General features: G+C 54.0%; 5 protein-coding genes across 5 annotated transcripts; 4 read left to right on the top strand and 1 right to left on the bottom strand.

The window, feature by feature from the left end:
- Positions 1 to 905: 905 nt before the first annotated feature.
- On the top strand, positions 906 to 1,151 carry CPAR01_10976 (uncharacterized protein; the record flags this gene model as incomplete). Its single annotated transcript, XM_060495235.1, has 1 exon — positions 906 to 1,151. One exon carries the CDS (start codon positions 906 to 908, stop codon positions 1,149 to 1,151), a length of 246 nt encoding a protein of 81 aa, XP_060345583.1.
- A 765-nt stretch (positions 1,152 to 1,916) lies between these two features.
- On the top strand, positions 1,917 to 3,464 carry CPAR01_10975 (ZIP Zinc transporter; the record flags this gene model as incomplete). The annotated part of the gene is made up of 4 exons (XM_060495234.1): positions 1,917 to 2,060; positions 2,172 to 2,797; positions 2,879 to 3,188; positions 3,279 to 3,464. 4 exons carry the CDS (start codon positions 1,917 to 1,919, stop codon positions 3,462 to 3,464), a joined length of 1,266 nt encoding a protein of 421 aa, XP_060345582.1.
- A 2,353-nt stretch (positions 3,465 to 5,817) lies between these two features.
- CPAR01_10974 (uncharacterized protein) lies at positions 5,818 to 6,096 on the bottom strand (the record flags this gene model as incomplete). The annotated part of the gene is made up of 1 exon (XM_060495233.1): positions 5,818 to 6,096. One exon carries the CDS (start codon positions 6,094 to 6,096, stop codon positions 5,818 to 5,820), a length of 279 nt encoding a protein of 92 aa, XP_060345581.1.
- A 2,247-nt stretch (positions 6,097 to 8,343) lies between these two features.
- On the top strand, positions 8,344 to 8,814 carry CPAR01_10973 (uncharacterized protein; the record flags this gene model as incomplete). Its single annotated transcript, XM_060495232.1, has 1 exon — positions 8,344 to 8,814. A coding segment is annotated over one exon (471 nt), but the record flags the coding sequence as incomplete, so codon positions are not given.
- A 267-nt stretch (positions 8,815 to 9,081) lies between these two features.
- Positions 9,082 to 10,569, top strand: CPAR01_10972 (arrestin; the record flags this gene model as incomplete). The annotated part of the gene is made up of 1 exon (XM_060495231.1): positions 9,082 to 10,569. The coding sequence occupies one exon, from the start codon at positions 9,082 to 9,084 to the stop codon at positions 10,567 to 10,569; it is 1,488 nt and encodes a 495-aa protein (XP_060345579.1).
- Positions 10,570 to 12,062: the final 1,493 nt, after the last annotated feature.

The following is a 12,062-nucleotide window of genomic DNA, read 5'->3' as shown; positions in this document are numbered from 1 at the left end:
ACGGCAATTCTTACGAATCGAAACGCGACTGCTAGACGAACATCTTATTTGCAGCAGTTCAATTTGGTGTAGAGAATAAGACGGCTTTACTTCTGTTGGACAGTCTACTTGGCTATACACGGGGTGTCTCGCCAGCATCGAGCGAGGATCCATCTGAGACGTTATTCGTGGTTAATAGGAGCACGAACGGCAATCATCCTAACTGTAATGTTTGCCGTTAATGTTCATACTGGTCACGAATAGCTCCTAGATCGCGATGTGTGGGGTTTCACGGCACCAGAGAAGTAGATCGTTTATCATCTTTAGTGAAGCCACCCACCAGGACAACAGAGCCATGAGGTCGAAGTCGCAAAGAAAAGCAGAAGGCCTGATGGTTAAAGGCTTTGCTGGAGTTCCTGGAGCTTCAAACGATGAGTCACTAGCGCAAGATCATTGGTCGCTCGGTGTCCTCTTGGTGAAGGTGCCGGTCCGAGATCCTGGTCCCCCGTGAAGTCTGGGCCGGTTCTAGCGGGAGACATGGGCCACCAGTTCATCCCGGACAGACCATGGATAATGCTATTGGATTTCAATGTTGTTAATATCCATGCAGTTGAACAAATGTGTGCTACACGAATGCGATTTCTTGAAGATACAGCATGGTACACGGGAGTTTTGGCACTTTGAACGAGAGTGAAGAGGTAGCATGGACACGGACGTAGCCAATGTGCCCTCGTTCTCTTGCACGGTTCCCAGATTTTCAACGGGGATGCTTTGCCAGACTCATCGAAATTAATTGAAGACAAAACACACAATTAACAGAGCTTCGAGGAGCGTACCACACCTGATTCACGGAGCGACGTCAGAACTCACCCAAAAAGCTCGGTGACACTGACACCCGCTTCTACTCCCACATCCCGAAGAGCAAGATGCAACCTTCCCAGCAAATCAGGACCCGTCACTTCCCAAGCATTACCCATTTCCTGTCAGTGCTCAAAACATCCCGTAGCAGCATTGGGCCAAACAGGGTCTTGCATTTGCTCTTTCTTTCCCACGAAACTGAAGAGGGAATGTCGTTCACGCGGCAAGTGGTGGTGATGGAAAGTGGAAACGACCAACCGACCCGTCCGGGTACTCGAAACCCCCCAGCTCTTTCCCAGTACCAAGAGGTTTAGTCTCAATTCTTGTACCTTAAGGGTCCAAGCAGGAAGGAGGCCGAGAAAAGTGAATAAATGCTTCGAGAACCCCCTTCCTTCTGCATTTTCTGTTCCCAAATATATTTGGCAACTTTGACCCGTGTTCTTGTACCAAATTTCCAACCCATATCGATTATTGGGCAAGTCGTGAGGATGAGTTATCCTGCCAATTTCATCATCGGACGCAAGACTTGCACAACAAGTCCCGAAAATGGCCTAGCGGCCTTTTTATGCTTCTCAGCTTGCACACAGCTCGCATTACCCCCTCCATTGAGCAGCACCCTCACAATCAGCGGCACGCGACCCTCTCAGCAGCTCCTCCAGGCTCCAGCGACCTGGAAAGGCACAGCTCGCACCGGTCATCGGCCGAAAATGGTCGGAATTACAGCGTCTCCCTCGGCCGGCACTGCAGCGGCAGCGGCAGCGGACGTGCTCGCCAAGGTTTGGAAGAGGGAATGAGATGACAGCTTATCCAGGGAGGAGAGGGGGGCTTTCTGCACTATGCGGAAATTGGAGTAAACGAGAGAGAGATCTCAACAAGTGTTAGGATCACCGCCACAGCCTTCTTCGCTTCTCTCGACAATTCCTCGTCGTGCAATCGAGAGCTTCCACTCGTTTTTCTTCCACACCCATCCCCGCCTCGACAATCGTTCAACCTCGGGAAAATCGAACATAAAACACGTCGGAGAACGGAGAGATAAGCTCAAAGTCAAATACCGAACTTGACAAGCAACTGTAGCGACAATGGCTCGTTCCTGGAAGCCAGCCTTCTGGGCTCTCTTCCTCATGGTGCAGCTCGGCCTCGCCTCCACCGTCGCTGAGAAAATTGGTCTCACGAGCAAGCCCGTGGCATCACTCAGCCTCGAGGAGATTGACGAGCAGCTGCAGGTAAGTGCGAGGAGGAGAAGAATATGAAGCAAACCCGATTGGACGCACGGGAGAGCTCAGAGCACCGAAAATCATCAGTCTAGAGCTTCGCGACTGACGATACCATCCCAGCAATGCTCGATAGTCCAATCCCTAACCTCCTCCAAACTCGCCTCCCTCTCCGAAACCCCCTCCCTCCTCTCTCGCGCCTTCGGAACCCTCTTCCCCGGCTCTCCCGCCGTAAACGCCCTCCTGGCGACCCTCTACATCTCCGGGCCCCCCAACTTCCTCCTTGCCCTCTGCCCGACCGACATTGACCCCTCCTCCCTCTCCGTCATGGTCGCCTTCGCCGTCGGAGGGCTCATGGGGGACACCTTGTTCCACCTGCTCCCCGAGATCTTCCTCGGCGAGGACGAGCCCGAGCGCGCGCGCCTCGTGCTCGTCGAACCGAACCGCAATCTGCTGCTCGGCGTCGCGATCCTCGTCGGTTTCATGACGTTCGTGGCCATGGATAAGGGACTGCGCATCGCTACGGGCGGGGAGGGGCATTCGCACGATCACGGTGGACACTCGCATGCGCAGGAGCACGGGGAGGCCAAGGCCGAGGGTGTGTCGTCTGCTGTGGAGAAGGCGGGCAAAGTCACCTCGCGCAAGAAGAAGGCCGGGACCGACTCCGGATCTGGAGCCGACGGCGCCGTGGACAAGCCGGAGAAGGAGATGAACCCCAGCGTGAGACTCGGAGGCTACCTGAACCTGATGTACGACTTCCTCCCACCCAGTCTTCCACTCGGCCTCCGGGCGCGATTCTACTCATGACTGTACTGACTTACATCCCGCAGCGCCGACTTCACGCACAACATCACAGACGGCCTCGCCATGTCCGCCAGCTTCTACGCCTCCCCGACCATCGGCGCAACCACCACCGTAGCCGTCTTCTTCCACGAGATCCCCCACGAGGTCGGCGACTTTGCCCTGCTCGTGCAATCCGGCTTCAGCAAGCGCGCCGCCATGGGCGCCCAATTCGTCACGGCCCTCGGCGCCCTTCTCGGCACCCTCATCGGCATCGCCGTCCAGGAGCTCGGCGGCAGCAGCTCCGGCTCCGGCGAGGGCGGTATGCCGCGTAACGCGGGGCTCTGGGGTACCAGCTTGGTGAGTTAAAAACCTGCACTCCGTTTCTCTCGTGCCGCCAACGCAAGTTTGGCGTGACGAATCGCAAGTTGCTGACGATGGACCTGATAGACTTGGGGCGATTTGCTTCTGCCCTTCACCGCGGGTACCTTCCTCTACGTCGGTACCGTCGCCGTTATCCCCGAGCTACTCGAGACGGGCCCGAACAAGATGGCCGAGCTGCGCAAGACCCTCGTTCAGTTCGCCGCCATTGCTGTCGGCGCCGGTATCATGCTGTACATTTCGTGGCATGACTAGACAATACACCCTTTCAATGGTGCTTGAATTCTGCCCCGTGCACACGTAAACATGTCTATGTTAGATGCACCCTTACTGAAAAAGGCGAAAACGCCATGTAGAATATATAGAGACAATAGACAGAGCAAGACGCTCTGCCACTACCAGATGAGGAGGATTTCTCCAGCCAAAAGTGATGTGAAACCACCCGTCACCATAAATCTGGTTACGCTGACCTCTGGATACAATGCAACCTGCAATACGGATATAAGGTAGAGAGTAAGCTGGACGAAAGGAGTGATGACCTACCCCAACCCAAAACGGCGCCTTCACAGCAACAGACCGTCCCAAACACCATTTCCAACAACTCGGTCGACGGATCGTCTAGTCCCTGGCCGTCTGACCGGCTTTGGTAGCAGTGCGGGCGCAAGAGAAAGCATGTGGCGTCGTCGACGGGAGCCAAAAGTTGGGGTAAAGAAAAGTAGACAATGTAGAGGAACATGTTGTCCTTCGACTACATAATGAAGCAGAGGGGAAGCTGAATAATACACATATACACGAAGCTCCCCACGAAGGAATGAGCTTGTCATGGCCGGGGTAAGAACTACCAGTCTTTCAAAGAGACTTGCGTATTCCGAGTAAGCTTGTGATTTTGCACGCATCGCATTTTGGTGTTGGCTGAGCTTAGGCCTGACTGCTTTGCCATCTCCCAATTTCAGGTGGAAAGAGAGGAGTCAGTGGAGGCGTGCATGATGCAATTCCTGGGTGGTCTGTAAGTTTGCGGCTGTGAGCACGCAATGAGCTTGGTGAGCAAATGTCAAGAGGGTTGACGCAATACAGTCCTGGAGATGGTGTTCTGGTTCACCTCAGCCTCGAGGAACATGATTTCCGGTGTAGCGAAGACGGGGAATTATTCATCATGGAGCTTGGTCAGCTCTTGTGGTCTGGGGGTGGTTGCCAATGAACCGGGAGATGCCCAAGTGATATGCGTTGTTGTCTATGGCCTGTCCACCAGCCTACTAGTGCAATAGCGACATTGACATGAGGCGCTCTGCAGGGCGCGGTGCACATCAGCGGTATGTAGGGCGCACTGGGCGCGTGAGTCAATAAGAGTCTTTGGACTTGGCCGCCAAAGTTTCTACACCTACTGGTGGGTGCATGGCCATGTGTGCATGACGCCTTTTCGTAGTCTGGGAATGACCCGGAATCGAAAAAGGCTGTCCCATCCGTCGTCCGAAGGATCTCCCCGTCCCGATTGGAGGCGGAATCCCATCATCGTAGGCCTGCTAGGGTCTGGCCATAGACATTTGGCGATGAGGCCATGTGCGGAAGGGCGGTTAACGGGAGTGTTAGGTAATACTTCCGGACTCTCGTTCCGGAGCGTGGGATGTCTCCAGCATGTCTCCAGTGCTGTCCATCCAAAGGCGCATCGTGGGTCCTTTTCCCTTGGACAGATGGCGCTTATGGCACTCCACTCTGCGCAATAGAGGCAACAAATTGCTCGTAAAAATTTTCTCGAAAAAAAAACTTCAACCACACTGTCCGACCGTCGACATCGCAAACACCCATGTGCCATCGTAGACCGCGGCCATCCACGGCTCGTTTGTCGTCGGCTCAAAGTGGATATTCTGCTCGGGATATTCGTGGTATTGCACCATCGTCACTAACACCCACAATCCACATCAAGCAAACCCACAGTTGTCTCCTGTTGTTCTCAAGCATGCCAGTTCAACATTGGCTTGTTTCCCGTATGCACCCCTGATTTGGGTCAGTCGATCAAAACCTCACGGCGGCTCTAGCTGCTGCTCACAAAGGAGCCGCACAGCATGGCCATGCAGCATTGCAGGTAGTGATGCGCCGTAAACTGTAACCCGAAGAGCCCCATTCTGTTCCGCGATGGAGCCTCAAGTTTGTCTTGTCTCAACTTTTCAAGATCCGCTTGCTCCCGTGCCTTGGCCTGACGTACTTGGCTCGTTCCAGCCTTCCATTCAGACGTTCCATACATTCTAGCGTCATCACCTCGATGGATCTCATCAGTCATAAGCTCACCATCGTCGTGCGGCTGTTGTTACTTGACATCCAATTGCGCTCCTGGTAGGCCGCAACGTGGCCAGCTGTACTCTTCGGGTTCTCTCCTGCGGTACCCGACCATTCGTGATGTGAGAGTAATGGCTTCCCTCTGTTTGTTCTTTTGCATGTTCCATGGTGTGTGAGCCATCCAATGGTCCATGCGGCCACTACCTTGGCGAGGCCGCGAGTGGCCATTCGAGACCTTTGCAACTTTGAAGGCGTGGGATCGAGTGTAAAATTTTCACTTCACGATGGTCATGGTCGTAGCTCTGATGGATCTCATTACTTTCGGCGTCCCCTAACGTTAAGAACTCGCGAGGCACGCCCCCATAAGCGCACCCTTCGGATGGATCATGGCAACCTCCAGGGCCCCAGACCACCGGGGGATCCACCGGCTTAACAGAGGGTATCGACCGCTAACGGGAGGCCGAACCGGGTGGCCGATGTGCCTCCGCCGCGGGAGTCCACTTTCAACCGTGTACGTCAAGGGGACCCGATGGCATGGATCTCGTGTAATGCCAGCAACAGCCGCCAGGCACCTAAAGGCAAAGCGCCGCGCCCCTGGATGGATCTCATTAGACATCGATTCCGTGTACGTAAAGCCCAGCCGGTTGTCGTGTGTTTTTGCGAACTTTGTATCTGAATTAGTTTTTTTCTTCTCATCCACGTCGTTTGTCCGTTGGATTGCGATATCCACCTCGCGTATGTTTGAGGGTGAAAACGATTGAATCGAGGTAGAGGTACTTGCGATACTTGCTGTACCTGTCGTGTGCTTGTACCCTGTGTCGGTTTACCCAGGCTGCCCTTGTTTATTCGACGGGCTTGTAATTTTTCAACCAACGACACACCTGCTCCTATGCTTGAAAATACGCCTGGTGCGTGTGACTGCGTATTGCAGCGATGACGAAGTGAAGTGCTCGGGAAGGAAATTTCCCACCCTTGCCTGCAGTCGTCGTGGAGGGTGATGGAACGAATTCAAGCTGCTGATTGGGACAGCGGTGTCGGACTGGCGACGCGATTGGGGTCGATCATTGAAGAACAGTGAACCTAACAAGACTTCTCCTCGGCAGCAGGCTGAAAAGTATGCCACTGGCTGCCCGGCCGTGGTTCTCCTGCTGTCTCGTGCGTCTTATCACAACTTGGTGTTGAAGGAAGTGGCAGGCCGCAGGGAGGCAGATAATAATGTGACATTTTGGACGTTGGCTCGCTGCAGCCGTTGGCAGATTGCTGGGGTCGCGGATCTTGAATCCCATGATTGCTCCCCGCGTGCCCGCATCACCCTGGGTTTGAGTTGCTTCTTGCGTGGTGTCGCGGGGGCGGCTCTCTTAGCTCTATTCTGATTCCCCATTCCCCAGTCTGGAGATGGCAACGGCTGGAGTCTGGCACGGCTCCGATTGAGCTCCGAGAGCAGAGGTCCGCGACATTGCAAGTAAATATTGTTGTAAACAGGTGCTAGTGCTGTCTTTGTCTTTTGCGTCAATGTCATCCGGGAGGGCGCTGGGAGATTCGGCTGACTGTCTTTTGGTGTCGGACGACAGCGTGACGGCAGTAGGGCGTGTCGAGCCATGTCGGTGGTCTGAGAATGCATGAGAGTACCGGAAGCACGACAGGTTCTCGGCCAAGGTTGCAGCCAAGTGCCTGGGCGGGCTGCGTGTTGTTTACGCTGGTTTTGCGCAGAGGTTGCCCATTTTCTATTCGAGTATGGGATCGGCGAGAGACTTGAGCTTTCACTAGTTGGCTGGCGCTGGCGTCACAGTCATCAGGGTCCAAATTGATCCGTCATGTCAGCAGACTGACTGTACCAGAGGCTTGAGCCGGGTTCCGTTGGCGATGGTCGGGAATCCGAGTGGGTGGAGATGCATGTCAGAAGCATCGGCCGGGAAGATGAAAGTTTCCCTTGATTCAGACGCTATTGAGGTGCTTTCCATGCCTTACCGCCTCAGCAAGCATCAGGAGGTTAGCACCAGCCGGGAATTGCTGTCTCGTTCTTGCCAAAGGAAGGTAAGGAGCACCTGCCGATCATCGGCGCCGTGTGGTGGTGGAGGAAGGTCCAGTCAAAGGGTCTTGCTCGGTTCTCGTCATTTTAAAGCGGGTCCTGCGCCTTTCCACGACGTCCAAGTTGACATGATGACTCTTTTGGCGAGCAAGTGCGACACGCTAGCAAAGTTGAATCTGAGATTCCCAACCATGGATTACCAATCTCAAAGAATTCTAAGCAGCCTTTGATTTTGAAACGGCAGGGAGAGACAATAGAGGCATTGCTGTTTAATGTACCTTAACTTGTGAGTCTGGGGTTGGATGCGTCTCGTCTTGCATGGTCTACATGGCATCATTTGGAGCATTGGAAATCAGGATCTGTTGCAGTTGAATCCTTCTCTGTGCAACAATGGACTTTGATGTCGAGAAACCTTTATTGAGCTTAGGTAAAATATCTTCAACAGGTATTCAATACCAAGGTACCTTAGCTAATTCGGTAATGGGAAACCTGTGACAAGAAACCTGGATGGCCCAGAGAAGTTGCGGAGCAGCAGACGGAGTCATAGCTGCCATTCACGCCTTTCACGCCGTTCTATCGCAGCTGGCGACGTTTTGAGGGTCGGAGTCTCGGAGTCTCCACCTAGTTGCGTCCAACAACCGGTGGGCTACTCCGTGCAGTTACTCAGTCTACCTACCTACCTTACCTTACAGAGGGAATGGAAGTCGGAGCATGCCCTACAGCGCTGGGGATGTCTCTAGCGCATAATTGTGTAAGGTAAGCTCGACAGGAAGGGCGTCACTTGTCGAGACCAAGCACCCAAGCTCGCCTTTGGGAGCGCCAGTCATCCGCTATGCCATCCACCATTCTAGTGGACCCCATCCTTCAGATTTTGTCTTTCTGCTGTCTTCTGTCCCACTTTTCACCTTCCTTTGCACGCTGAACACACTGAACAACCGGTCAACAGCAGGGCAGGCAGTTCAAGTTCCCGTCTCGGCCACTGCCCGTGCAACCGCAAGTCTCCCGCTCGGGGACCTGCCTGCCACCCACCACCCACCCACTCTCCAAATGTCGGTACCTCATCCGAGTACCTCATGTACCTTGGCCAGGTACCGGTACGTTTCCCACCTCCCTCCATCACGCAGGCTGAGGATGAGGAGCCCGCCCTTTGCAAGTGCGAGGAAGACGTCGACGGTGGAGGGTTTCCAGGTTGTTTCCGGCCCTGGCGTTTGCTGCCATGGATCTGCTCAAGTCGAGTCGAGTCGAGTCAAACAATCACGCTGCATTGCACTCCTGCCCATCCATCTACTCCCTTCCCATCCTTGACGTTGACCCGACCTTAAAGAGACACGCCTCGCCCACCCTTTTGTCATGGAAATGTCTATATTTCTCCGTACCACTCACAGGCTTTCATCTTGGTTTCATTACCATATCGTCACTTACAAGACTCCATCTGGTTCCCATCTAATACCTGGGGGATTTTCACTCAAGCCTTCGTCTACATACATATAAGCTACGCACCCCACCTCGGGGACATTCCCATCATCGTCATCGTCACACCCAACCAGCTCCATCTACCATCAATCAGCCAAAATGTCGAGCCACAGTGACATGAGCTCGGTCATCTCCTTTGCTCGACAGCCTGCTTCCACCAGGAGGCAGAGCATCGAGGTCAAGATCAACGACCACTACAGCTCCAAGGTCTACACCTCGGGTAACCCCATTTCTGGAGAGGTCACAATCACGCCCAGCCATGACAGCCGATTCGATTTTGTTCAGATCATCCTGATCGGCATCTCGAGGACTCGCCTTGACGCCGTTCAGATTCCTCAGCTTTCTTCTCACACCTTTCTGAAGCTCGAGATGCCCATTCCCGCTTCCGCCTACCCCGTACCCCGGATTTTCGAGGCCGGCAGGGCTTACACCATTCCCTTCAACTTTGTCATTCCCCACCAACTGACGATGAGTGCTTGCACTCACAAGGCTCAGTACGATTACATCCAAGACTACCACATGCGTCTGCCTCCGACCATGGGCGGCTGGGAGAGGGATGACATGGCCCCCGATATGGCCCAGGTCCAGTATGTCATCAAGGCCCGCGTTGTGCGACAGGACGAGCTCGGCGGAAAGCCGATCAAGGTCATGGAGGACACCCACCACATCAAAGTCCTCCCTCGATCCCCCGAGGACCCGCCTCTGAACATCACCAAGCAGGACAAGAACTACGCCCTCAACAAGACAAAGACCATTCGCAAGAACATCTTTTCCTCCAAGCAGGGCACTGTCACAGCCGCAACCGCTCAGCCTGGTGCCGTCTACCTGACTGCCGACGGCCGCGGAGCCTCCGAGGGCTCAGTCTTGGTCAACCTCAACTTTGAGCCTACCTCTGCCGATATCCTGCCTCCCAAGGTCAGCACCGTCTCGGCCAAGATCCAAGCTCAGACCTGGTATGGCGCAACGCCCATGTCGTCGCTCCCCAACATGGGGAACAGCCAAGAGGCATATGCCATGACCCAGCAGCTCGCATACCAAACCTCAGTTTCCCTCTTCTCCACATCGGTTGACAAGGTTGCTTGGCGCCAGCAACTGGCCTCCACCGCCCGCCGTGATTCCGGATACTCCAGCGATGGCATGCGTGAAGGCAGCCCCTCCGACTCGGACAGCCAGCGTCAGAGCAACAGCCGCCGCTCGAGCAAGGACCGCTCCTCTCCCATCTTTCACAAGGCCGCTCTCCAGATTCCTTTCAAGCTGCCCACAGCCCGAAAGACCTTTATCCCGACCTTCCACGCCTGCCTAATCTCCCGCACCTACACGCTGCAGTTGACCATCGTCGTTGGCGATTCCAAGATCAACTTGAACATCCCTCTGCAAGTCGCCCTCGAGCCGCCCATGCAGCTCGATTCGCTTGACACGGGCCTTCCCACCTTCGAAGCCGTGATGGCACAGCAAGAGGAGGCGGAAGCGGACGCTTTCCTCCAGCCGAGATTGTTGCAGCAACCCGCACCCGAATTCCAGGGTACTTCCGTGCTGCCTAGCTACGGCGATTTGTCTGCAAGGCGAGGCGAGGTCTCCGCTGCTTGAGATTCTTGCAGCTTAAGTCCTTGTTTCCTTGCATTGACGAATTACGACTTATGGGGGGTTTTGAGCACGATATTCCTTTCAGCAATTTCCTTTATTCCCTTGTTTCGATGGCGATGATACCAGTAGAGAATCGAGCTGGTGGGCTACCGGAGTCTTGGATACTAAAATTCGGGACGCCTTGATTTGGAGTTTTTTTTGTTATGCATTTGCAGACTTTGTCTGTTGGAATTGAAGATACCCAAAGAGCAAGGGGCAAATTGGATAAACACATCAATACTTAGTAATAATATGACAAAATCACTCAGATCTGGGCTCCTTTGGAACTTGTTTTATACGACCTGATGAGGCCTGCCTAGCACGTACTTTATGGCACTGATTTATGGAGGAAGAAGCTTGTATTCTTCCAAACAAAAGGGCGCGAATCACCCCTAGAAGACCAATAAAATCAATTAGGAGGTTGACAACACCTCAGCGCCGAGGTCCTGGTTTTACTCATATCACTTATATCCGAATAATACCTACCCCACACGGCATGTTTGACACAGACCGTACAATCCATAATCAGCGGCCGAACCCGTCTCCAACCGGAATGCCAAGAGAGGGAGATGGTCCGGGGCAGAGTGGCACCTCCGGAGACGGGACGGGATGATGGGGCAGAAGTGAAGGGGCCCGGACCGGAGGAGCCTGGTACACCTGGCCGGAAGCAGGTGCCCGGTGGAGACGAAAACGGGAGAAAGGTGCCGCCATGCCGTGCCGGACACCCAGAAAGTTCTAGGCCCATTAAGTTGCTTCCATTTTCCCCTGTTGCTTCCAGTATCGAGATTGCGGTGGAGTTTTTGCTGCTATCCCGCTTTTTCCCTGTTTCTTTTGCCCCGGACGCTCAGCATGATTTTTCCAAGAAGCTCGGACTGGAGGGTCACTGGGCAAATGAGGGGGATTTGGGGGTGAGGAAATGTGGGGGTTTGATTATCCGGCATAAGCTGGCATTAGCACATTAACACCAAGCAAACTGCATCACTATCCGTGTATGCGAATTCCCCCCGTGACATTGGGAATGGAGAAAGATGACGATATCTGGGCGTTCTTGACACCCGGCCTGTCACTGTCCAACAGCCCACTCTCCCGATGCTGTTTGTTCGAGAGAGGGAGCGATCGTCTACGAGGCAGGTCACAGAAGTGGTTTGTTCGTTTGTTTCTATTGATAGTAACTTGACTAAAGGGAGCGGGAGCCGCGTAAACTGCCCACACTAAATAAGATCGATCGTCTGTTTCCACATGGCATCGTTTCTAGTGCGGTGACTCGCGAGTCGAGGGCTTGCAAAGCTGAGGATGAGGCTCAGGCGCAAGTTCCGAGGTGAGGTAAGCTGTGCACAAATAACCAACCATTCCTCCCTCTTCTTGCGTGAGAATTATTTTTTCTAGCTGGATATCCTATTCTGTAAAACACAAGCAATGCACAAATCACAATGGAACTACACGTGACGACGCGGACA

Source organism: Colletotrichum paranaense (assembly GCF_030867605.1).
Source record: "Colletotrichum paranaense strain IMI 384185 chromosome Unknown Scaffold_9.1, whole genome shotgun sequence".
NCBI classification, from domain to species: domain Eukaryota; kingdom Fungi; phylum Ascomycota; class Sordariomycetes; order Glomerellales; family Glomerellaceae; genus Colletotrichum; species Colletotrichum paranaense.
This window is presented reverse-complemented; position numbering and strand designations above follow the sequence as displayed.